Consider the following 26,208-nt stretch of genomic DNA (forward strand, 5'->3'; position numbering starts at 1 on the left):
TGAAATAAAAAATAATAACATATTTGTTTATTATGACTGACCCGAGGCATCTCCCGGGCATAAAAACTAGTTTTCTAACCATATCTTGCTTCCATGTGTGAGAATTGGTATTAATAAGGGTGTGTACTTTAGTAATGGAAGAGTTCACTTTCGGAATTCTATCCTTTACCCAACGACTTGAAAAGGCATTTACATTACGATCATTATCAATTTTCCAAGCACGCAGCCTTTTTCATACCCCATGAAAAAGAAGGAGCCCTTGTAGTTGGTTGACCTTTTGAAGAATGTTGGAACTTTAGAGAAATATAATATGGAAAGGGTGTCCCTTATTAGTTTACCCCTTTATTTATTTTGCTATTTTTGGAATGGATCACAAACTTTTCATCACACATACATCCAACATTAATATAAAATAATAGTTTCTCTTTCTTTCTATGACCCACAACATTATTTCTCCTAAAACTCTGTGTAAAAGAAAGGGGTAAACTAATAGAGGACGGAGGAAGTAATAAAGAAGGATTCTTATACATTTGCAAGACTTGTTTCATTAGAAGGCCTAATCCCCCCCCAAACCCTTAGGGACAGTAGTAATCTTTCTTTTGAACCAAGAAATCCCCCTTTTTTATTTTCGAGAACAAAGAAAGGAATTGATAATACAATCAATCTTTGATGAAATACCAGTAGGGATAGAGAGGCAAGACATAATATGAGATGTCATGGCCACAAGAATGGAATTAATGAGAGTGATTTTAGTCGTGAAATACAAAGAAAGGTGATCTGGGAATTAACTTTATTTGCAATTTTGTCAATTAATTAGAAGCTGGAATGAATTTTTTAATGCTAGTAATGTCAACTGGAACACCTAGGTATATACCAAACTTATTAACTTAGAGAAAAATTGGGGATATTCTTAAAAATATGTTGATCCTCCGTTAGAAGTATTAGGACTAAATTTAATTACTGGCTTTAAAAAATTCAGACGTTCTCCAGAAATTGAACAAAAACGGTTAATGATTTGAGTTAAGGCAAGACAAGATTGAGTTTTTGTTTGAAAGAAAAGTCGAGCATCATCCACAAACAAAAAGTGTGAAAATTTGGTGAATGGCGATTGATACTGACCCCTTTAAAAGACCCTAGATCTTGACCCAAGTTTGGCATTATAAAATAACTTTCCATACAAAAGGGAAAATTATAGGAAGATAAAGGATCACCTTCGCGTAGGCCATACGAAGGTTTGAAATTGTCTGATAAACAACCATTGATTAATAAAGTGTAGGACACGGTAGACACACTCTGAAAAATGATATTAATCTAAAAGGGAGGGAAGCCAAAGACACGAAGAACCTTGGTAATGAATATCCAATGAACCCTATCATAGACCTTACTCATGTCTATTTTAACCAAAGCAAATTAAAAGTATTAGCACCAATTTTCTTTTGGTTGATATAATGGAGTAGCTCATGAGACAAGATAATGTTGTCACTCATCATACGACATGGGACAAAGGCATGTTGGCTATTACGTATTAGATCAGGCAAAACGACTTTGATTCGAGAAGCAAGACTCTTAGATAAACTTGTAGATAGTGTTGCACAAACTTAATTATAGGACGAAGTTGATTAGGATTTGTAGGATTATCTACTTTTGCCAGTAAAATAAAAGGGTACGATTCCACACCTTTAAGAGTTGAGCAGTAGTAAAGAAATGTTGGATGCCTTTAATCACGTCTAGACGAACGATATCCCAATGAATTTGAAAAAATTCAGCTGGTGAAACTTTCGATTCCCGGAGATCTGCAATTCCCGATAGAGAACATAGCATTTTTTATCTCTTCATCAAGGAACAGACGAGTTAAGATACATAGTTGCTCTCAGACATCAAGTTCTCGAAGAACAATAACCGTCTCGTCTATCGAAGTTTGAGAGTTAGATACTTGAAAAACATCCTGGAGTGAGGTATGAATAGTTTGGAGAGAGAAAAAGAGGGAAATACTTGTGCTCGTTTATTGAATTTTTTGTTTTATTTGCCACCTTAATGAACGAAGGGATACATGTTTTAAATGATTGACAATGCATAATTTTCTTTATCAACTACACTTTATACTTCATATATTAATTCATTTAAATCATTATTCAGTGATAGATGTATATCTACGTTATGATAATGCTCGTACATTACAATAGGCATTATCTACCGTCCAACATTTTTCAGACCTCCAATCTCGTATTAAGTTCTTCTATAAGAGCATGTTTAGTTCAACATCTTTAGACTTAAAGAAACAGAATCAAATACCAACTTTCTTTGTTCTTGTTTGGTTCAAATCTTCCTTAATCCATCGAATTTGGTAGTTTAAGATAGAAACTGTACGTAACTGCAAATCTGAATAAAATTAAGTACATTGAAGCATATACTATACACTGACAAACTGTATTCTGAATATACAAGCTTTGCTCTCATCATCAGTGAAATACAGCATCTGCCTAGTTTTTGCAGAATTGCAATTCTCCATTTATTTATTTATTTTAAAAATAAAAAAAAAAAACGGCTTCTTTTACACATTTCAAGAAAAAAATTACAAGAACTGTCCACGTAGAAAAATAGCAAACATTGTCCTGCATTCTTGGTTCAATCTCCTTCCTATTTCTTTGCTGTAAGTACAAAAAAAAGCCACCAGCTTAAACAAGTCAGAATATAGTCAGACAATCTCCACATGTTATTAAGAAAAATCAGAGTATTACCTTAACAAATGAGCTCAAAAATGCTCAAGAAGGATGGATGCATCATTGTAGACAGCACATTTCACCAGCATTATGCCTCAAGAAATCTAAACATGACCAAACCAGCAATTTGAAAGTTGGAACTACTTCTAGTAGTCAGTTAATCACTAACGAAATCAATAGTATTGGAGCATTTGGAGTTTAAGCTAGGTAGAAAACCACAGATTTGTTCTGTTTATGTTTGTTGCTCATGCTTCTAAAACAAGACAAAATGGAGTTCTGGACTGATTCAAAATCATAAGACCATCTTGTAATTACTAAGTCAAGCTCCGTCTGTTGGTAAATCGCACAAGAAGATTCATCAGCAATAAAAAAAGGACTATGTATTTCCAATGTCTCATAGATTCAGCACTTAAGAACATATGAGGAGAGTGAGAAGGTAATTATGATTTATGCGTGAGAGGCTCATTCAAACACTTACTAGACAATCATTTTGGCAACAGAAATTTTTCCTCTCTCTGACCTCTTTCTCAAAGGTACCAAGATTAACCCCAGAGCAAAATCATTCACATTTACAATTTAGGATGCCTTTTCTTTTCTTGTATAAGAATTAAGCAGTTAACAATTTCTCCTATCAAAAAAAAAACTTTGGTGACCAGCAAGTCCGCAACACATATCTGAGAAGCGAGATAAAACATGTGAATGATCACAAAGTTAAATGAGTTCAGTAAGAAAATTCAATCAATTATCAGTGCGAGGTGTAAGTGATTTAGATAAAAACCAATCCAAACCAAATTAGTAATTCAGATAGAATTTGGACTCAATATTTTCAAAAATCGGATTTTTAGATTGAATTCGGATCTGATGTTTGGGTCCAAAACAACTGAATAAATCGGATATTTATATATCTTTTTTTAGGTTAATATATCTTTGAAATTCATATTTGAATATTTATTCGTCCGATACTTACCGTTATTACGTATCTAATCAATACTATATATTTATAATCAGTTATTGTTATCTTCAGTTGTCGTGTTCTTGTATAAGTTTATTGAGTATGTATAAGTTTATTGGCAATGCGCACCTTTAAGCTTTTATAAAACTTCTTATATGACTATATTTAGGAACTTGAGCTAAAATTCTTATTCAGGTGGGTCAGTTTTTGGGGCTTGTAAGAGATACTTCCTCTTTTTTTTACTTGCAACGTTTTGACTCACGCTTGTCATATACAACTTTGACCATTAATGTCTTTAATTTTGATTTGTAAAAAATATATAAGTTGAAATCTTGTAACAATATATTGAAATAAATCCAACATCTTACATGCCAAATCTGTGTTGTATATTGTTCAAAAACTTCTGGACAACATAAGTGTATAAATAGTACAAAAGTCAAGAACATTATCAGTAAAAAAAGGAGGGAAGTATTATATTAGAGAATAATGTCTTTTAGCCATTATGCTGCTCGAAATAAATAGAAGTTAATGATTTGGACTCTTGGATTGGATCCAAACTAACAAGCTCTATTTCAGGATTTGGTAAATTCGGATTGGATTGGATATGGTCCAAAATGAAACTAAAAACTGAACTTACACATTCGGTGCCCACAAATGACAAAACAAGAGAGAAGAGGAGGGGAAAGAATATTGTGATCATTCAAAGCAAGAATAATAGAGTTAAAAAAATTATGATTAGAAAAAGGGGACAAAGAAAAGGAAAAGTGGGTTTAATTAACAAAAAAAAAAAAAAAAAAAAAAAAAAACACCAGGGGAAGCTGTTGGTCAAGCAGAGGGAAGAAAAGGGGGCAAGGGAAGTATTTTTTGAAGGAAAAATTAACATCAATATTTAACCTGCTAATCTGTTCTTCAAGTTACTCAATCTTTGGAGAAGGCATCCCCAATAGAATATCATTCTGGGATATGGTGTGGCTGGATTGGCTATCATGAGAATTGAGAAGACCATAGAGTTGGGATTTTCCTTAAAATGGTCAAAAGTTTGATTGTTCATGTTAATTGTTCTTTAGAGATTACATTTAAAACTCACCTTGTTAGAGACATTGTGGTAAACATGGATGCTTGCGCAGATACTCTCTCGACCTTACATCGGCCTGCAATTCAATGAGAGACATCACTTCTTTGGCTTGATCTCAAGTCAATTGCATAACTAAGGCCATAATATTGAATATTCCCTCAATGTTGTTCAGGGTTCTAGTAAAAGTGTAAAGCTAGGGAACAGCATTGAGCCAGTGACAAATAACCTAACGGGAATGATTTATGATTAATCAATTACTAAACTGAATCAAGTTAAAATTTAAAGCAAGCTTTTTGGCCAGTCATACCAAGAGAAACCAGCATCTAATATCTTAGAGATAATCATGACATTCATTATGTACAAAGGAGTCAGAAAATGCAATCACCTTCATTCAGCAACAGAGCAAGAACAAAACTGAAATGAAAGTAAATTATCAAAAGAAAATAATGTGCTGAGACCTGAGAATGCTTCAGTAGGGAAGCAATAGGCTTCTGAAACTCCAGAGGACCAAAAATTTAGAATTTATATTAGTAATCAGAATGTTGCACATGAATATAAGTTGATGCAAGGAAACCCATCAATCCACTCCTTAACATCAATTTAGCAGTGTCACTTTAAAATCTTTGTTGTTGACAATTAGTGGTTCACCTCAGCCCAGGGCCGTTCCTGAACATTATTGGGCCCGGGGCAATATATGAAAAAGGGCCCTAATGTATAATATACATTTAACAAAATATGCATGTTTATAGGATAAAAACTATTTGAGAATCGACTAATTCATGTTTATCAACAACTATATAAAATTTTTTGATTATTTTTATATGATTAATGTATATCTAATATTCACTCCGTCCTAGAAATATACTTGTTAGGTCACGTAATGTAAGAAATAATTTCTAGTGTGATCTTCAAATGTTATTTTTATTTTAGAAAATAAATGTATGTAATAGGAGTTGGTAGGTACTAATACTGAAAATGAGAGAAATCACATAATAATAGTGGGGCCAAATAAAAGTGTGTAAAACTGAAATGGAACAAACAAAAAACAAAGTGTTCAAACTATTGTGGGACGGATGAAGTAGCCTTTAATAAATTATATAAACTAATAACTAGACGAATAAAATCGAAAATATAAAATATATTTTATCACCCAACACAAATAATATTAAGAATCTAAGTATTTGCTTTAGGTTGTATACATTATTTTTTAATAATTTACAATTTTAAGGTATATAAGATATAAGATCATACTGACTAAAAAAATAAAATAATATAATATGGTGGTAGAAAGGAAATGAAGGTATAAGCCGGAAATATTGTAAGAAGAAAATATAAAAGATCTTTGCAATTGTAAAAGAAAAAAAAAGAAAAACAAAAAAAAAGAAAAAAGAAAAACAAAACAAAAAGTTTTTAAAAAAAAGAAAAAATAAAAACAAAACAAAAAATTAGGCAGTTGTTGTGACAGGAGTCGAACGGCGGACTATAAACATCCTCACATGAGGACTCCAATACCATCTTTCCAGTAGGGGATATATGAAATTTTAGTGCTGGATTAATTAGCTAAGCTACTGCAGATTTCTGGGCCCTGGGCGGGCGCCCCGCCTGCCCTGCCCCAGGGCCGGGCCTGCCTCAGCCTCACACTAAAATATAACAACAGCAATTAACATGAACCTGAGTTCTCAATACATGCTAAACTAAAACAACAACAACTAACATGAATCGGAGTTCTCAATACTTCTGTGAATTGCAATGGAGTTTCATGTCAAATCAATGCCTCTCTAGAGCATGAACCATCAAAATCGCTACTTATTAGAATCCACATACTTTGTGGAATGATAACAGTGACACAAGCCATACCTGTGGCTGTGAGCAAAGGATAAGTAAATATTACCTGCCTGATTGGCTCTGGCACACGGTGCTTGCAAGTCCTTTGCACAATCTGTACGGCTGTGGTAAGTGAAATACGATGACCAATTGAAATAAAAATAGGCTTCAAAGCACCCAATGTGGATCTCATAGCCTGTGACAAATACATGAGACTAGACTTCACACTTCAGCCAGCTATACCAGCAAAGGGATCAATAAGAAACGAGTGTTGGCATAGAATAACCCAATTTTCCCCCAAAAAAACTGAACAAGATATGAAGCTTTTGGAAATTAATCATATTCCACAGTCAAATAGCTACCTCAGCAAAACTAGGAACTGACAAGATGATGGCCTGATTGCCAACTACCTAACTGTTCTTCAGCATATATGTTTTAAAGAAATAAAACATTCATTATATCAATTCTAGCTGCCCAGCTACTAGTCCCATCTTAATGCCATTTCTAGTTATTATTCAACTTTTCCCAATTATATCGATCATATAGCTTTTAATTCCACCTGAGAAGTCCCATTTGAATTGATGGTTGTCTAGAAAAAAAAAACCACATTTATCTAAAATAAATATTTCCTCTACTTTCTTCATCTCTGTTACTCAGAGTCTCAGACTATTCATTTGACCCCAAAACCCTGTGTTGGATCCTCGACACTCCGACATAGGCATGGACCTTCCAATTTTATTTTGGGCCAAAATCATGGAAAATATTCAGTACTAGCCACATGAAAGACTTGTGCACATACATTTGTTTGATACGAGTACCTCGGTTCGAGTAAAAGAGTTGTTTATCACATCAGCCATTTTTCTCTCTATCATAAAACTCTCTTAGTTTTATTTCTCTCTCTGTCACTACTAGATTTTTTATTCAAAGTCAACAAATATCCTTAGTATTTGCAAAGAGAAATCATATACTAAAAAACTTATAAGAGATGGAGGGAGTAGCAAGAGCTTAAATGATTAATTATTTGCAAATGAACTGCATACTTATCAACACGTCCATGAGGTCACTCTTAAACTTGCTTATGTCCTAAAAAGGGGTTCACTCAAAGCTCAAATAATAATGCAAAGCCAACGAAGTTGCAAGTAACTTATCAAGAAAAACTCAATTAAGGGAGGAAAAGCTTAATCCAAAAAATAATATGACAGTAGAAGAATTGTTCCAGCTAATAAAGTCCAAGCTTGATCAATGACCTTCCTCCTACCAATCAAACCTTACCCCCCTGTTTAATAAAGAAACAAGGGAAAAAAGAGGATCTTCGATAACTAAATGAAAAGATGAAAGCTTCAGTGTGTGTTGCTTACATACCACACCCAAGGTATGTCCAGAGTTTCCATTCAAATAAACAGACTGTTTGCCTTCGGCAGCCTCCAAATGCTCTATAACTTCTGAATGGGTTAGACCATCAACATGATGTAACTGCATTAATCACGAAAAAAAAGTAAATTGTCTTTTCTTTAAAAAATTACAGGATTAATGATCCTTGAAAAATTTCACCAAAAAAACACACAGCAAAGTATGGTATTATTTAAAACAAAGGATGGATTCTTGCCACCATTTGAAAATAAAAGATATGCGATAAGGAGGAAGTAACATGACCCATTTCCAAAATAAATTCACTATTTGACAAGGTAAGCATTCGAATGAAAAGCCTTTGCAAGAAGCTGCCAGCTGGCATGAGAACACATCAAATAGAAGGCCAAATAAAATTAGAGTTTAACTTTAATTCCTTAGGACAGTGCAAGCCAGTAAGTGTTCAAATCCCTTAAAGAAAAATAGAGATCACAGAATGAGCTTATGTAAGATGCTGAAATCAATCAACTGATTCATATAGCCACATACAGCTAGAAGTCAGAACTCACATTTTTTCCTATTCCAATTGTTGGAAGGTCAGCCATAACTCCAAGGTGACAAGCCAAGCCAAAACCTGGAGAGTAAAAATTTGAAGATAAATATCTGAGCTTCAGCAGCGAAGCTACATCCAAATGCATGTAATAAGAACTTTCTTCTAATTCACTAAGGGGGCGTTTGGTTTACCAAGGGGAAAGGAAAAGGGTTTAAGAAAGGAAAAAAGGGTGAATGGAAAGCCAAACCCTTAGATTTAGTAGATTGTTTGGTTTAAAATGTCTAAGGGAAACCACCACTACCCCAAATTTTTACCACCACATATTTTCCCTCAACCACCCCCACCACACTTCGTCTTTTAATATCAACCACCTTTTCCACCGCCCTCTTCTCCGCTTCGCCGCCGTCATCCCCCTCCCCTCTTCCGCGGCTGCCCTCCCATCATCTTTACCTTCACCAACGTTGTCCTGAGCCCAGATGTGGTGGTCTGTTGGTGGCAGAGAAAGAGAGAAAAACTTCCGCCGGCGAACGATGAAGATCTGCACGCTGCCGCTGCCACTCCTTTCGTCTTTGAACGCCGGCGGTTAATTTTCTCTCTCTCTCCTTACTTTCTCGTGTAGAGCTAGTCTCGTGGGTGGTTTTTTTGGTGGCGGTGGGTGGTTTTTTCGGCGGTGATGGGTGTGGGTGGGTTTTCATGGTTGATGGTATGGGTTTCGGGGGGTGGTGAACAGATTCCGGCGGGTGGATTGGGTGGTGCTTGCAGTCATGGGAGGGTGACGGTGGTTGGGGTTGGGTGTTGGCGGGTGGGTTGGGTCGGTTCTGGTGGTCTTGGTGAAGGAGTGACGGTGGTTGCGGTTAGGTTGGGTGTGTTGGCGGTTAGGCTAGGGTGGTGTTGGTGTCAGTGGTCAATGTTGTTTCAAGTAAGGGTAAGTGAAACCTTGGGGTAGGGTGGGGAAAGGATGTAGAGGAGTTTGGGGGTAAGGGAAGGGTAAAGAGAATCATTGAATTGACATAAGTAAGAGAATCAACTCACTTGATTCCCTTACCCTTTCCTAAGACCCTCTAACCAAACGCCCCCTTAAATTCCCTACATCTATTCCAGAGCTTGGGCATGAAGATTTCACACGAATACACCGTCAATAACTTAAAGCCAATATCTTTCACATCATTGTTCAATGATAATATAGGAGCTATGAGCTTGAACATACCAGAGTGCCACTGCTAAAAATGTCGATTACTTGAAACCTAACTCTAAAAATCCAGGAAAGTCGATCTTCTATGATAAGTCAAAAGTCTAATCCAAGAATATAGCATTGCCTAACAATTGTACGCAATACAAGCAACTAAACTCTGATTCTCATTTCATATAGATCTTTTAAAAAGTAATGCATCTATAAGTCCAAAAAAAGAAGATAGTTTGAAAAAGTAAATAAGTACGACTAAAGTAGAACCGTGTACTGCGTAGATGCCTGTTAAGTGGATTCTATCGAGTCTGAAAGTTGAGCAAAGTCACCAAATTCCCAGGCCTTCACAGAAATATCTCATAACCACATTATAACCTCAATTGTTGCAAGCCACCAGAATCAAAAACACTCCAGGAAGCAGACGTAAAGCTTTTCCATCTGAAAATCTAAATGCTACATTTTACACAGGACAAATAAGACAGATATTGTGTATCCTTAAGTTTACATCCATGGTCTAACCTTTATCCGTTAAGGATGATAGTAATACTTATTGACTTTTGTCTACAAGCAACTTTTTAACCAAGGTCTGTTCATAATTTTTGCATTGAGACTCTGGCAACACCTAAGGTTGCTTGGCAGTCGCTAGAAGAATTATCCACGAGATTACTTGTGGTATTACTAAGTCTATGCTTGGAAGTAATTCTTGCTAGTAGGATATCTTTACCCAAAACATGACATCGTAATTTTCACCAAAGTGCAACTTTCTTCTTCTTGACGTCAAAATGAAAGGAAAAAAAAGCAAGTGAAGCATAGTCAATAATTTTGGCTACACTCTAGGTGTCCTCAATATTGTAAGTCTTTCAGGCCTTCTTCCACGCCCTCCAAAGTTAATATCATCCATTCCTTCAGCTTTCCTGTGGAGGATAATGAATTGTCTACGTTTCAGGAAATTCAGTTATGCACCTCTTTCTTTTCATGTGTGTCACTCATGTCCCAAGTTCCACCTTCTTGGAAAAAACTTCATTTTGTCTTTTCTTTAAAAAATAATTATCTTCTTACATTGATACTGCAAACATTCAAAAGGCTAGAAACAATGTAGTAAACCCAGATTCCAGCTTCCATAACGAAATAACGACTTCAACAGATAAAGACCACACCTTCACTCTCTTTTAAAAATTCTTGTAGAACCTGCCAATTTTCTGGAAAAAGATTCTAATACACATCACATGCTCAATTTTGACATACTGAAGAATCTAATTCAACTGATTCCTTTGCTTATGTTTTCTTTTAGAACTACTGTCATGTATGCTTATGTCTTCTTTTAGAAAAGGCTCATCATCCATATTCCATACAGTTGCCTTGCATACAAACCAACAAAGCCACAACAATATTTTGTCAAGACGCCAAACAAATTGGCCACCTATTAATACAGCATTGGTAAGCTGCCCATAGTAGTGTCTCAAAATGGGATAACAAATAGAAAACGGAACCATGGGTGGAAGAAGAAAGCAAATAGACAAAGCCAAAGGCCCATTCATGTGTTTTTAGTTATTCGGACAAGATTAGATTCCAAAACAAGGTAGGAACAAATATAACTTCCTTCTAGTCAAGCTTCCTGATCTGTCATAATACCTCGAGAGGTAGAAAGAATTCTGATCCCCATTCCATTATAGGAATTCGTTGTTACTTAGAATAGATTCATAAACTTACAAAGTTGTCATATTAATGACGACCAGATCTTAATATTGGACATATCATCAACATGCACTAGAACTTCAATAGACCTTAATGACAAAAACGATGAACATTAGCCACAACAAATTCTACCAATGTGCATCTGTAGCAAACATAACTTTCTAAAATGCCAAGGACCAAAAGGCATAAACCAAAAGCTTTCTGGTTCAATAATACAAGAAAGATCATGCCAAGACCAATAATGCTTATTTCGCCTGTGTTTCTGGCTTGTTTCTCATGATCCTGTTCTCAACAGTTAGTCTGATGCACTAGAGCATGCAAATGCTGCTGCCCACAAGATTATATTCATTCAGACAGAAGATAAGTAGTCTAATAGTTGCATTTGCACATGCATGCTCGTGCAAGCCAGAAAACCTACCTCGAGGATGAAGCAATCCGTTGCCATCAACCATCAGGAGCTGTGAATAAAGTGTTTTAAAAAATTAATACAGCAAAAGCAGCATAAATTTAGGATAGAAGCACCAAAATAGCAAAATCTTAAATCAGAAGGGGGCGATGGATTCAACTTGGACCCCAATCACTAGGACCAGTATTCTTCCATCGCAAAAATCTTCAGTAAAAAAAATCTTTATACAATATAGCTGCATGCCGGGGGGGAAGGGGGTAATGCTACAAAAAGAGATATCCCTACATGCTTTGATTTCAAAAACTATTTCCCATTATATCTCCACATAAGAACTGATGGAAGGAACATTTCTGTATTGGTGAAAAGTAAAAAAAAAGATGGCATCATCACTTTTACCTACAAAACCACAAGTGTTCGCCCTTATCTTAAGAATATTGTGGATATACTAAAAGATTCAACATTAAAAGCATCTCTGATGGACTGAGTCAAAAAAAATAAGACAGAGTCCCGCTCCTGTCATCATCTTCGCCAACCCCACCCCCCCTTTTCCTCCTTCTCCCCTTCCCCTGTTCACCCTCTAGAGAACTAAACTTTAACTAAAAATTTTTACTATTGAACTCCTAGAGGCTAGACTCTAGAGCTATTAGTTTAGCTTCTTCTCCTCTGGAGTCTGGTCCACTCTTACTTCTGTATGCTTCTTCACTTTCTCCTCCCACCCCAACCCCCCAAAATCCTACTCCCCCCCCCCCCCGACCCCCCAGATCCTTCATTTTTATCCAAAAAACAAGCATCAAAAAGTTCTCTACCAAATAGACTCAGCATGTCACTTATTTATTGATTAAATGGCAACTGAAAATTGGGTGGAAAAGGAACAGAAGTTAAATACGTAGAAGCCAGTTTACAATTTTATACCAAAAGTCTTTCTAAAGATCTTCAAATGAGTGGGGTGTTAAGCAAACCCATGAATACCAATAGCAGTTATCTGATTAGAACAGCTAGTGGCATGATTCCTCAGCATATGATTGGATGCCCACTCATAAATCTACACTTGACAGGATAAGAATGGTGAATATCTTTTGGCCAAGTGCTTGCTCGTGCAGCTGATAGCCATCTTCATGTTCCGGTGAAGGGAGGAACAGAACCTGAAATTTTAGCGCACAACTAGGATCTTCCAACAGGGGTGACCGAGCCCTTGTCGCATTTTGTAACCGCCATGCTGGCCTTAGACGCCCAATAGAGTACCCCGTGGAATAATGCGCCTTAAAGCATGTACAATGGGATGGAGAGCTAGATCTACTCTAACAACGGAACTCTTCGGGAGTTCTTCATAGTCTCTCCATGGAGTACTTACCGCAAAGTATCTCCATGGAGTACTTATCACAAAGTATCTCCATGGAGATACTTATTGCAAAGTATCTCAATGGAGATACTTATTGCAAAGTATCTCCATGGAGATACCTTGAAAATAGATGGAGAGTCGTCACTTCTTTTATAAGCATGACATGTGTCCTTATTTTTTTTGTCATGGGACCACATAGAGTACGGAGAGCTTGTTGAAGAACCAAATACCATTGTTCATATTTTTTTAACACGGATCTTGAAAGAGAGAGAATAAAGGATAGAGTGTGGAAATACCCTTGGAGATACATTTACCATTGGACATGCTCTTGATAAGAATGCAAAGTTGTCTTTTGCCAAAACTGTGAGTAAAAGAGAAATTGAAGGGGTGCTGCCAGCCAGCTGTAAATCTAGGTTGTTAGAGGGTGTCAGCATGGATCTATAAGGAAATTGAAACCCCCAAAAAACTAGTAGACACTCAATGTGGCTAAGCAAAAGCACAAGCTACACGCGTTAACAACCAGACCCTGAATGTGGTGCTTTTTTATCCCAATAGCAAGAACTTCTATAGATAAGGATTTCCTGCAGCACAGCAGTTCCTCTTCCTCCACACCAACTTATCAAATTATTCTACCATCTAACAAATAAGCTAATAGACAGGAGAGGGAAGTGAAGAAGAGAATCGATGAACACTAAAACAATGAGACTGGAGTCTTGAATTGCAGAATTTCAATTTGGGGGAACTTCATCGGCTCATCCATGGCTACTAACAAAACCTATCCTTGAAATAACTTAGCAACAACAGTAAAGTGCTCTATATCAACCAATTCACCACTAAGTGTAAGCAATAGCCTAAGGCACACAGGTTCAAGTAAATAAACATAACAGTTACCTAATTGGTCTCCTAGCATCCGTTGCTCATGCTTCTTCTTTTCCATATCAATGGAAACCATGCATAGATCCTCCACCACTATTTATCCATATTAATCCCTTAAACACCTGGAGTTGTATGGCTTTCCTTGTAGATTTGGGTATAAAACCACACTCGTCCTCCACAATGATGGTACCTCTCCCTAACATCTTCTCAATCCCACCCTCTCAAATTTGAAGGTTTGACTAATAACTAGTGAAATGAAAAATAATACCAAATAATACCAAGGGTGTGTCCTCTTCACCTTAAAAAAAATAAGTTTTAGGTCTAGTCAGGTCCAATTAAATCTCATAGGTCTACTAAAGTGTAAACTTAGGTAAAATTAGGGTTGATCAAGTCCAATTAGATTAATAAATTCACTTCAAATAAATTCAGGTGAAGCGAACACAACCAAATTAGTACTATTAAACATAAAAAAAGCTACATTAAACTAGTACCTGGGGATAGAATGGGTGAGCATTTTCCTTCATTTTCTCCAAAAGCTTCAGAAGAATAGGAGCCTACAACAGAAATCAAACAAACTCACTCAACACCCAACAATTGCACAAATGTTACAAACAAGTAATAACTACAGTTTCACCCATGTTATTGAATACAAATTGTCATGACAAAACGATGATACACTTCCTATGTTTCCTAAAGTTTACAAACAATTAAACTTTCACGCTTGCCAACGCACAACTTTAACCATTAATACCTCTCTAAAAGCGAGGAAGCCCGGAATGTAGGGGATCTTAAGCTTAGACACACTGAAATCATCATAGATAACCTTCAAAGAGTCAAGCTCTAAAACTACAAGGGTCCCACATGCAACTGAAGGGTCTTGTTTCAAGAAGCTTATGTCAACCCCTCCCACATATTTTAACACCTCTTTTCTCTCTCCTACATCCACAGAAGATGATGATGATGATGAAGGAAGTTCCCATGAAAATTCATCTTCTGTGATTAATTTGTTTCTGAGTTGATCTTGAATTCTGAAATATCAATGCCCACAAAATATAAATTTTAGAAATTGAATTCTTGAAACAAGTAATGGAAAGAGGTAATGACTACAATGGTAGAGAAGTAAAGAAGAACGTACGCAATCCAGTGGTTTTGATGCGCAGATGAAGAGGAAGTCTCTTCTTCCATGGCGTTTCTGCAATTTTAGTCGGATGAAATCATGTCAGGACTCAGGAGTACACCAGTTTGGGTTAGCTAGGAGATGCCACTACACGAGTACACGTACGCAAAGAGTGTTTCCGTGAGTCCAAAAAAGACTCAAACCCAAAATAAAACACAATGGTACCGTTATAATCTGACATTGGTATCAAATTGTTATCAGGATTGGTACCAAGGTATCAATATTTTCGGAGAATGGTACCATTATAACCTATCATTGGTACCAAGCAAATGTCAGCCACACGCGCGAAATCTTCCAACGCATAAAATAACCAAATTACCCCCGTTTGAGTCCCCTAAGAGACTCAAACGGTTGGTTGCCAAGACAAGCTCGGCACCATAGTGTTCTCTCGCAAATTTGGTCAACAGATATTCATTTTGTTTATATATACAAATATATTTAAAGGCCTCCATAAATAAGAAAATGTGTCACGTGGGGCTCTTTCTATGGAGTTTTAGTTCATGTAATCACTAGACTAAGTTATATTTAGTGTTATTAATATAATATAAATGAAATTTTTTCTTACGCGCATATAGACCGAGCCTAATAACTAGTTTTTGAGCAAAACATGGAACACTTTTATTTTCCAATGGTTTCGATACTTGATATTCAAAGCCATTTTCTAACCTTTTTATTCAAATTTTTGTAGGAAAAAGAGAGAAGAGGTCTCTATGAGAGCAAAATATTCAACATGTCATTATAATCCAGCAACACAATACAGCAAAAAAAATATAAAAAAGCTAAATACATCACTTAAAGTTCATAAGTGCTATATACAGCAAAAAAAAAAAAGCTAAATACAACATCTTAAATTTATGTCTGACTTAATCATGATTAATTTTAATTTTTTTTAATAAAAGAAAAAGAAAGGCAGTCAACACTCTACCATATGGAGGGCAGCAAGGCAGTAATGCAGCAATGCAGCAATACAGCAATGTAGTGTGATCTGAAGGTGGGCACACACCCCAAAAAAAACTTCTACTTCGACTTAAGCTACAAGAATGCAGCTTATCTTTGAAGTACGAGAATAAATTTGAAGTACATTATTTGTGTAATACTCCGTATTTTTGGAGTTATTTCTTTATAAATAGGAAAATATAAAGAATATAATTGAAAGGTATGTTAATATTATTTACAAAAAAAAAAATAGAATAATAATAGTACAGTTTGAGTACACTTACAACTTTAACGTAATTCTATTATAATTCGATTTCTTTTAATTTCGAAATAAACCAATTAAATCGAGTTCACTTGACTTAGGGTTGCCATACTATAAATAGAAGAATAAGAACAAAAAAAACAGGAAAAAAAAAAAGAAAATAAACCCTAATGCTCTCTCCCTCTTAGCCGTCCCTCTCTCTTCTCTCTCAATCCCTTTCTCCCAGCCGTTTTTCTCTCCTTCTCTCTCCTTTCTCTCCTTCTCCCTCATCGCCTCCTGTTGTGTGTGCGTGGGTGTTCGAAGCAAAACGAGGATAGCGCGAGTCGAGCAGTGTTCGAGGTTTGGTCCGAGAAGGTTGTGCGGGCAGCGGTGAGTGCTTGAGTGTGTGCGTGGGTGTTCGAGCGATTTGTGCGATGAACGAGGCTAGTGGCGAGTGTGTTGTGTGTGCGTGCAGTGCTCAAGGCGAACCGACAGATCGGGAGGGTCTGCGCGAGGATCGAGGGTTTGCGACTGAGCAAGCGAAGTGGTGCAAAGGAACATGGTGCGTCGTTGTTGTGCGTATGCCCCGTTCGAGTGGGGTGCGTTCGAGGGGCTGGTGCGTCGTTGCTATCGGGTTGGCAGGCGCAAGGGCTTCGATTGTGCGAAGTGTGGTCGCGCGAGTATGCGAGGGTTTTGTGTCGTGGCCGGAAGTCGGTCGCCGGAGTTCAGTTGCCGGCGAGATTAAGTGGTATAAAAACCTAATATGTATAGTATATATTATATTAGTTTTAATATGTATTATTCTGTTTCATATTAATTTAAGTTGTAAGTAAATTAATTTGTAATTTGAGTAAATTAGTAATTAATTAAGTTGCATAATTAGTTTAAATTATTAATCTGATTTAAGTTGTAAATCTGCTTTAAGGTGTTGTAATTAAGTAAGGTGGGAAGTGAAGAAAGTAGCTTATTGATTTTAGATGGAAAGTTATAATGACCTTTGCTATTCGAACCTGATTTTAGGAGTATTGGACATAAGGACTTAAATGGACTTGGTAAAGGTATTAGATAATTAAACTAACTAAAGTTTGGACTCTTAAAAGACGCTAAACTCGATAGAGTAGAAAAGAAAAGGAAGTTAATAAACAATGAGATTAGATATCGCTTATATTTCGAATTACTAAGTCGATATAGTTAGTCATGTATTAGTTGATAATTATGAAGGACGTAGCACTGAAGTACTTCCTTAATCGTTTAGGTCCCAATTTCATAAGCGAAACGTTTGGTTAAGACAACGAAAATTCTCCGTTACAAGGTACGTACATATACCAGTTTAGTTGCAAGTACTAGTTTCATGATTAGGTTGTGATTTATTCTATCGGAACCTAGAATCATGATAGGGAACGATTTTGATTGTTGAGATTGTTTGGTAACATGTTTATGATTGGAAATCGATATGTGGCATTGAAATGTGTAATTCTATCGTATTATAAACATGAGCATTGGATTCGTATTATTTGTTCCATGGTGTAACAAGAGTGTTACAAGAGAAAGATTTGAGTAATGTATCTAAGAAAACATGTTAAATGGTTCTATGATATTGTGTATGAATGGACAGTACTAAGAATGGATTCTGACAATAAGCTTGTAGTTGGACTCCCTATAAGTGATGAACAATGGGTGGAGTGTGGAACTTATTCTACACTCCTACACAGGCCTACTGTGACGACAGTAGTGTAACTCATCAAGTAGGCGGATGGTTCCGTACGATAATGGGGGTATGCATACTATGGTGATCGGTGTGAGACGGAATGAAACCGTATTTGCATTTCATCTAATAGACCAAGTTGTCTGTTAAGGATTAAGTAACCTGTATGATTCTAGTAAGATGACGGTGCCCATTCGTTGCCAACTAAATAAAGAGTAAAGGATGTAAGGCTATTGTAGTATCATGTCTAGGATTGTTCATTATTGTTTTGTTTATGTTTGCATGCATTCAATGGTTTACTATGTACTCAGCATGGCTGATTGTGTGTTATTATGTGTTTGTTGACCTGTGATGAACCATTGATGCTACAATGGGGAGCAGACTAGGTGTACTGGTGCTGCTGCATGATACCGAGCATACAGGGAATAGTCCTTAGTCTTTGAACTTTAAAGTGTTTTAATTAAGTATTATAAGATTATTATGATTTACTTAATTAGTTTGTGGATTGAATAAAAGGGGTCGTTGATGATTCCCGAGTTGTACTTACATTTTTATTTCCGCTGCATTTCAGTTTTCGAGACAATGATTTGAGTTAACATTCCTTTTTTACTAGCCTTGTGTTTCATCATGGCGGTAACACTCCCAAAGTCGATGCGACGTAGTCGTAGACGTGTATGGATTTTGGGGGTGTTACAATTTGTTTTAAGCTACGAGAATCCAGCTTATCCCAAAAAGATTAAAATCTTGTTTTTCTTTTTATCTTTTTAGTTGAGATCAAGATACTTCGACTTAACAAACACTAAATTATCTGTTAAGATTGTAAGATGCACGATGGAGATTTGTAAAAACACTTATCCTTTGTATTGGTTACTATATGTTAATTTCATAATATAATTTCACAACTATTACTTACCTCAAAGCAAATTTGAGAATATAATTTCACTCACCACAAACACTTACCTTTACCACGTTAGTACTCTCTAGTCTCTGCACCCATTTTTTTAATTATAATTGGGCTTCAACTTTGGAGATTACTTTAATAAATAATAATAGTTCGGTGAGTACTCAATTGTTTAAATTTCAAATTTATTTGTCATATTATTCAAAGTGATAGGTCATATTTTATATTTTTCGGGTTGTGATTATATGTACTACAATGGGGAATGTGGTCATTTATCATAGATGACCCCCCTATAGGGAGTTATTTGTGATACATGACCCCATATAAGGGGGTCATTTGTCATAGATGACCCCCTCCCCCAAAGCGGGGTCATTTGTCATAGATGCCCCCCCCCTAAAAAGGGGTCATTTGTTATAGATACGGGAGTCATTTGTCATAGATGAACCCCCTCCCCCAAACAAGGGTCATTTGTCATAGATGATCCCCCTAAAAGTTTCGTATGATCACGTTGCATATTTGATAATGACCGACAATGATTTACATGTTCAATCAGGATAGCAGCGGAGACGAGAGTTTAGACACTAGTCATTATTTTAAAATCGATCAAAGTTTTAAGAATCGTCAAGAGTTGGAAGAATAGGTGAGAGAAATCGAGGAGTGTAAGATTTGGTTTTATGTGCAGAATTTTTTTTGTAACCGTGTTTATTTGAGATGAGAAAGGGGTGGTTCTTATAGAAAATTTAGTTCTTTGAAAGAGAATCGAATAGGAGGAAAGGAACGGCAAAAAAAAAGCATTGTCCTTTTCAAGTTGTGGGTGCTGAAGCAGAGGAAGGTGTTTGGAAGGTTTTTGTGAATGAATGGAGGAGCAAACACAATCAGAAAGTAGGTAAGTATAATAAGTGGCATACTTCGGTTGCAAAATTAACGAAAGAATTTGCAAAAAATTGGCATGTATCGTCAATCTAATATGAAAACCAAGCAAATACTCAATCTGTTGAATAAAGAGAACCCGCAAAGTAACAGGTCAATCAAACACATTAACAATGTCTTGCAGAAGTTGAAGAGGAATATGATGGGTTCTTTTTCACCGATGCAATTCTTTTTCAAGATGCTAAAAGATTATAATTATTTTCAGTGGCACAAAAGGGAGGAAGGCACCAATGTGTTAAGTGATATACTTTTCGCACACCTAAACACAATCGATCTACTGCGTTTATTTCCTTATGTATTAATATTAGATGCAACCTACAGGACAAAGCGATTTGAGATGCCGCTTTTGGAAGTGATAGGTGTATCAAAAACTGGCCAGAATTTCCATGTCGGTTTTGCTTTCATTAAGGATGAGACAACGGGGAGTTTCTTGTGGGTGGTACAACAATTAAAGATGTTATTTGGCCGATGCCAAGAGCCAGGAGTGATTATTACGGATAGGGAGTTGGCACTCTGAAAACTACTAAGAATTAATTTCCGCATTCTAGACGCCTTTTATGTAGACGACATATTGCAATGGATGTTGAACGATATCTTACTAATTTGCTAAAATGTAAAACATATTGTCCCGCTTTTTCCTTTATTTCCATCTTTCTAGCTAATACAACATTTTCCTCTAATACTTGACATCTGAATTACCATCATAATTATAATAAAAAAGAAGTAAATATTTCTCAAGTCTTATGTCACATAATAATATGATAACAACCATGTAGTACACTGTTCCTTCCATACAAATTATAGCACTTCCTTGATGACAACCAATCAATTCATTCCTAAAGAAAATAATACTCTTCTTAATTAAATCAAAATCTTTGTTCTCATAACTTTATGCCTTCATTAATATAAGTAAAGGCTTAAACTAAGTAATAAGTCACCTTATGACCAACTGATTACAACCAAAGTTTGCAATGATATAGGTGAAAGGAGTACAACACTTGCATAACATATTGTTACTTCAAAATTTTAATGGCTAAAATCAGTTCTTTCAAAACATATAGGACGAAATCAAACAAATCTTTTTACATAAGCACAATTAAATATTACAGTATGTTAATTCGGAGGAACACAGTTGAAAATTACAGTATCGTTACATGTATAAAAGGTATATTATGTATGTATCATGCACTGCTAAACTGCTCGAATGTGTGCAATGTTAAGGGGTGTCCTTTAAATAATAGGTTCATTTGACTTGGTGTCCAATGGGTGCAATGAAGTCGGCATTCAATAAGCATCTTTATAACACGGGAGTATTATCTTAAGAGGTAACACTGCAATACTTGTTCTTTGGTACAGAAAGTTGTGGAAGTAATGTCAAGCAAATAAGGTAAACGTTGCTCAGGCCACTAATCAGTTATTTCCGATTACAGTATATATCATGCTATAATAATTCTGAAGATCATAACAAGCTCGGTACTAAACTTTTAAACCAAAAGTTGGACAGTAATCAAATAACGGACATAGCCATGTGAAAATAACTGTAAAACTAGAGTAGTCCAATCATGGCGTTAGGGATGAACATACAATTCTATTTGCAAGAGTAGTCTAATTCCGGCACTAACAAGCAATACACATATGTTTGCTATACTATTTGTGTGTGTTCTCTTCACCAATTAAAAGTTTTATGTCTAATAACTTCACATAACTTCTAACACCATTACAAATTAAGCTTCAATTAATTCTAATAAATTCATATAAAAGAAACAAAAAAACTGAAGAACGCATATGTTTGATTCGGATAAGTTTCTATATCTAATTGAAGCAATACACATATGTTTGGTTCAGATAAGTTTCCAATATCTAAACATGCGTTTCTCGTGCGAGTACACATCTCAATCAAAAGAAACAGAAGAACACATCTCAATCAAAGAACAAAAAATTCAAAATCAAATCAAATGTTCTCAAGAACATCTAATTCAAGATTCAAATCAAATCTCAATAATGGTCTATTTGGATAGTAGCATTTCATTTCAAAATGATGAAATTTGTCCAAATATTGTGTTTGGATAATCTAAGTATTTGGATTTGTATTTGCTTCAATTTCATGCCTTTAAAATATAAGCACATTTTTTAGGATTTGAAATCCCTTCTCAAATCCACATATTTGAAATCCAGCCACACCATCTCTTCATCATGTCAATCTCTCATTCCTTCTATGTATCTTCTTTCCCTTTTCTCTCTCCTAGTCCTATATCACCATTAAAGCTCTAATAAGCTTTGATTTTTAGCTAAAAACTACTGATGAATGGAAGATGACGATGACACGGATTAAAAAGAGAAGGAAATCAGTAGATGAGAAATCTTATTTTTGTTTACAAAGATAGAAAAATTGAAAGTGGCAAGATTCTTCTTTTGTTGCATTATGATGGATAATCAATTGATTAGAGAGAGGAAAAAAAACTGATTTTTGGGGAAAGTGGGAGGAGGAAGGAACTCAATCAAATAGAGGAGCTTGAAGGAGGAGAGAGATGACAAAAGGCGGGATTCTTTTTTATTTTTTATGAAATGATGAATTTAAAATTCTTGTTTTTCCCACACAGATGATTTAGGTTTGAATGTGAGGATTTGAAATTAATTGTTTGAAAGTAAGCATTTGAAATGAATGTATTATATCCAAACACTACCTAATATGATTCATACAATAAGGTAATTTCACTTCTACAAGATGCGAGATGAAGGTTAGTCCAAGAAAACTGACCTTAGGTGGTCTACGCTCCCAGCAAGTAGCAGTTGTCGATGACGATGAAGCTTCAAAAGAGATGGCGCATCGCACGAGATGTAAGAGGAGGAATTAGGGTCGGTGCGTCGGACGAAGCGGAGGATGGTCGTCGGCGCGTCACCACCGTCGGCTCGCGAACTCTGCTACGCACTAGTAGAAAAAAGAAGTAGGGATGCGCTGAAAATGGCATGTAGGGCTGCGCTTTTTGAGGGCAGCCCTTTCCATAGCAGCCCTTCACTTTTCAAGTAGGGCTGCGCTAGTCCAGCGCAGCCCTTCAAGTAAGAAGGGCTGCGCTAGTTCTAAAAAGCGCAGCCCTTTTGTGAAAGAAGGGCTGCGCCTTTTAGAACTAGCGCAACCCTTCTTTCATAAAAGGGCGCTTTTTGAACTAGCGCAGCCCTTCAAACATAGAAGGGTTGCGCTAGTTCAAACTAGCGCAGCCCTTCAAGTAAGAAGGGCTGCGCTTGTTTGAACTAGCGCAGCCCTTTTTACATAGAAGGGTTGCGCTTGTTCAAACTAGCGCAGCCCTTCTCATATATTTTTTTTTTTGTATATAAAATCTGCACATTACAGCCTGCATGCTTCCAGACCTGCACACACACAGCCCCCACTGCCCAGCCCCCACTGCCCCCACCCCCAGCCCCCACTGCCCACCCCACTCCCCACCCACTGCCCACTAAGTCATATATAATTAACTTCATATATATTTAATAATGTAAAAAGTGTACATAGGATTGATAGAAACTTTTACATTCGGGCTAAATCTCATCCTAAGCAATCATCGGTAATGTGGGATGCCAACTTATCCCGAACTTCATCAATTTCTTCTTTGCTGAAGTTCCTCAAACGTGGTGTGGAATTCGCATAAACCTTGCAAAACAACCAAGGAATAAACACACATATAAGAATTCATCATTTTACCGTAGTTAGTAATTCTAAAAATGACATATACCTTCCCGAAATTCAATCAAAATCAAATGCAAGCCTAAAAGTCTACACACTAGTTATAATATATCTCATATAATCATGTTCAAAGAGAATTTGGGGTTAAATCACTCCATAAGTACATTTTGGGAGCGAAAAGGCCAAAATAGGCCGGAAATGGCCTTTTCGTTCCCAAAATGCAACCAACAACAAATTAACGCCTAACAATCCACATACTAGTTATATTATGCCTCATATAATCATGTTCAAAGAGAATTTGGGGTTAAATTACTTCATAAGTACATTTTGGGAGCGAAAAGGCCAAAATAGGCCGGAAATGGCCTTTTCGTTCCCGAAATGCAACCAACAACATATGCAAGCCTAAGAATATACATACTAGTTATATTATGCCTCATATAATCATGTTCAAAGAGAATTTGAGGTTAAATCACTTTATAACTACATTTTGGGAGCGAAAAGGCCAAAATAGGCCGGAAATCGCCTTTTCGTTCCCAAAATGCAACCAACAACAAATTAACGCCTAACATCACATACTAGTTATATATGCCTCATATAATCATGTTCAAAGAGAATTTGGGGTTAAATCACTTCATAAGTACATTTTGGGAGCGAAAAGGCCAAAATAGGCCAAAATAGGCCGGAAATGGACTTTTCTTCCCGAAATGCAACCAACAAATATAAGCCTAAGAATCTACATACTAGTTATATTATGCCTCATATAATCATGTTCAAAGAGAATTTGAGGTTAAATCACTTATAATACATTTTGGGAGCGAAAAGAAACCAAAATAGGCCGGAAATGGCCTTTTCGTTCCCAAAATGCAACCAACAACAAATTAAGCCTAAGAATCTACATACTAGTTATATTATGCCTCATATAATCATGTTCAAAGAGAATTTGGGTTAAATCACTTCTTAAGTACATTTTGGGAGCGAAAAGGCCAAAATAGGCCAAAATAGGCCGGAAATGGCCTTTTCGTTCCCGAAATGCAACCAACAACAATGAAGCCAAGAATCTACATACTAGTTATATATGCCTCATATAATCATGTTCAAAATATATAGAGTTGTGATGTAAATCACTTATAACTACATTTTGGGAGCGAAAAGGCCTAAAATAGGCCGGAAATGCAACAAACAACAATTGGAACCTAAAAGTTACATACCTTTCGAAGATCACCAACATCTTTGCAATAGTTGACGATATCGAGCATGAACCTCATGACGTAATACCCACACGCAAGTCCACCTTCTTGTACCGGACACTAAAATTCACCAAAGATGCAATAAATGACATGTTAGTTGTGTATTATGTGTTTCTATTTGATGCAAAAAATTACTCATGTTACCTCTCGACTAAATACCAAACAGGAGGTTTTCCTTGTCGAAGTCCAGATGCATACGCTTCTTCATCACACTACATCAATAGATTATTATAAGATTAGATGTACATTTAATATTTAATAAGCTAAGTGTGCATATAGTTTCGATTAGGCTACCTATTTAACAATGATTTGACTAGTAAGGACCGTATTGTTCCTTTACGCAAAGAATCAAAGTGGTAGACTTCGTTACGTGACAAACATATTGCAATCAGTGTCCAATGGTTCCTACAACAATAAAAATGTTATTTTATCGTAGAACAACTAATAGGTAGTCAATTTAATTAATTAAAAAGTGAGTTTAAGAAGCATACGATTCAATGTAAGGAAGAAGAATGATCTTATATCCAATACGAGAACATGCGTTCAAAGTTCCTTGAGATATGCTTTAACCTCCTCTTCGTTTTTTACGCAACTGTCGTCTCGTACAAAGCTTGGACATAACCAACCAAACATTGGCTGACTAGATCGCCTCAAATCATTGTATAATAGCCTGAGAATTCATATTGATAAAATAAAACTTACTTATTATAGAAGTTATTATTAGTTGGATTGAATACTACTTAATTAAGGCATATATGTATATTTATTAATTTAAATATACTAATAAAGTATTACCTCATGAATGTTTGTATCATGGAAACATTCAACTCGTCCCAAGTAAGAATTCTTTAATATCAACCTTAGAAAGAAGGTCGATGTTTCCTCAATGTAGTGGAATTGGTGGTCCGACAACTTAATCTCAATCATTGCTTCATCGTCTGCATCGCTAACGCACTCATGTAGCCAGAAGCACGGTTGAGTAAGGCCTTGCACCACCTCCATATCCGTAATGAGTGGAGACTTTGCCGTAGAAACATTTACTTGGGCACGTCGGCCTCCCTGAGGTGAAGCTACCTTCTTTCCCTTCCTGTCGGCCTTCCCCGAACCCTAGTAATTAGTTAAATTAAAAGATATTACTGACAATCATATATAGGAACTATAAAAGAAAACTATATATGTATATAACTTATGTTAGAATTGTACCTGATCTGATAACCGCACCAATGCACGCGGCCATAGAATATAACTGCCAAGGGATCAGACAATAACTGTACACCAACTCTGCATTCGGCAGCGGAAGAGAAAAGCTTCGAAACCGGGCACAATGTCTGAAACGCTGACCACATAGTGAATATCAGCGACTGGCTGGTTGTGCAATCGTACCCGGTCCCTAGGGGGCTGTACAGATCCATAAGCCACGAT

At 36.3% G+C, this 26,208-nt stretch overlaps 1 protein-coding gene and 2 long non-coding RNA genes across 14 annotated transcripts; all 3 read right to left on the reverse strand.

The window, feature by feature from the left end:
• Positions 1–2,380: 2,380 nt before the first annotated feature.
• Positions 2,381–15,262, reverse strand: LOC104886733 (uncharacterized). Of its 12 annotated transcripts, none has more exons than XM_048639020.1 (10): positions 15,106–15,262; positions 14,722–14,998; positions 14,462–14,524; positions 11,768–11,807; positions 8,488–8,552; positions 7,934–8,044; positions 6,639–6,767; positions 4,760–4,823; positions 2,739–2,824; positions 2,381–2,648 (listed from the first exon to the last, which is right to left on the reverse strand). In XM_048639020.1, exons 1-8 carry the CDS (start codon positions 15,153–15,155, stop codon positions 4,764–4,766), a joined length of 795 nt encoding a protein of 264 aa, XP_048494977.1. In that variant the 5' UTR covers positions 15,156–15,262; the 3' UTR covers positions 2,381–2,648; positions 2,739–2,824; positions 4,760–4,763. The 12 variants fall into 12 exon arrangements, with proteins under 12 accessions (XP_048494977.1, XP_048494979.1, XP_048494978.1 ...); XM_048639022.1 differs by having other exon boundaries at positions 2,739–3,050; XM_048639021.1 differs by having other exon boundaries at positions 2,739–4,653.
• An 8,062-nt stretch (positions 15,263–23,324) lies between these two features.
• Positions 23,325–24,846, reverse strand: LOC130590614 (uncharacterized). Its single transcript, XR_008968458.1, has 2 exons — positions 24,748–24,846; positions 23,325–23,506 (listed from the first exon to the last, which is right to left on the reverse strand). It is a non-coding gene; the product is annotated as an uncharacterized LOC130590614 (long non-coding RNA).
• Positions 24,847–24,932: 86 nt separating this feature from the next.
• LOC130590615 (uncharacterized) lies at positions 24,933–25,457 on the reverse strand. Its single transcript, XR_008968459.1, has 3 exons — positions 25,278–25,457; positions 25,081–25,191; positions 24,933–24,998 (listed from the first exon to the last, which is right to left on the reverse strand). It is a non-coding gene; the product is annotated as an uncharacterized LOC130590615 (long non-coding RNA).
• Between the last annotated feature and the right edge of the window lie 751 nt (positions 25,458–26,208).

The sequence above is a fragment of the Beta vulgaris genome, chromosome 2, assembly GCF_026745355.1.
Source record: "Beta vulgaris subsp. vulgaris cultivar EL10 chromosome 2, EL10.2, whole genome shotgun sequence".
NCBI classification, from domain to species: Eukaryota; Viridiplantae; Streptophyta; class Magnoliopsida; order Caryophyllales; family Amaranthaceae; genus Beta; species Beta vulgaris.

Excerpts from the sequence above, each read along its gene's own strand:
- LOC104886733 (XM_048639014.1), bottom strand. The coding sequence starts at position 15,155 with ATGGAAGAAGAGACTTCCTCTTCATCTGCGCATCAAAACCACTGGATT. Across the intron at positions 14,525-14,721 it reads GCTTCCTCGCTTTTAGAGAG|GCTCCTATTCTTCTGAAGCT; the intron begins GTATTAATGGTT and ends TTTCTGTTGTAG. Across the intron at positions 4,654-4,759 it reads ACCACAATGTCTCTAACAAG|CCAATCCAGCCACACCATAT; the intron begins GTGAGTTTTAAA and ends TTCTCATGATAG.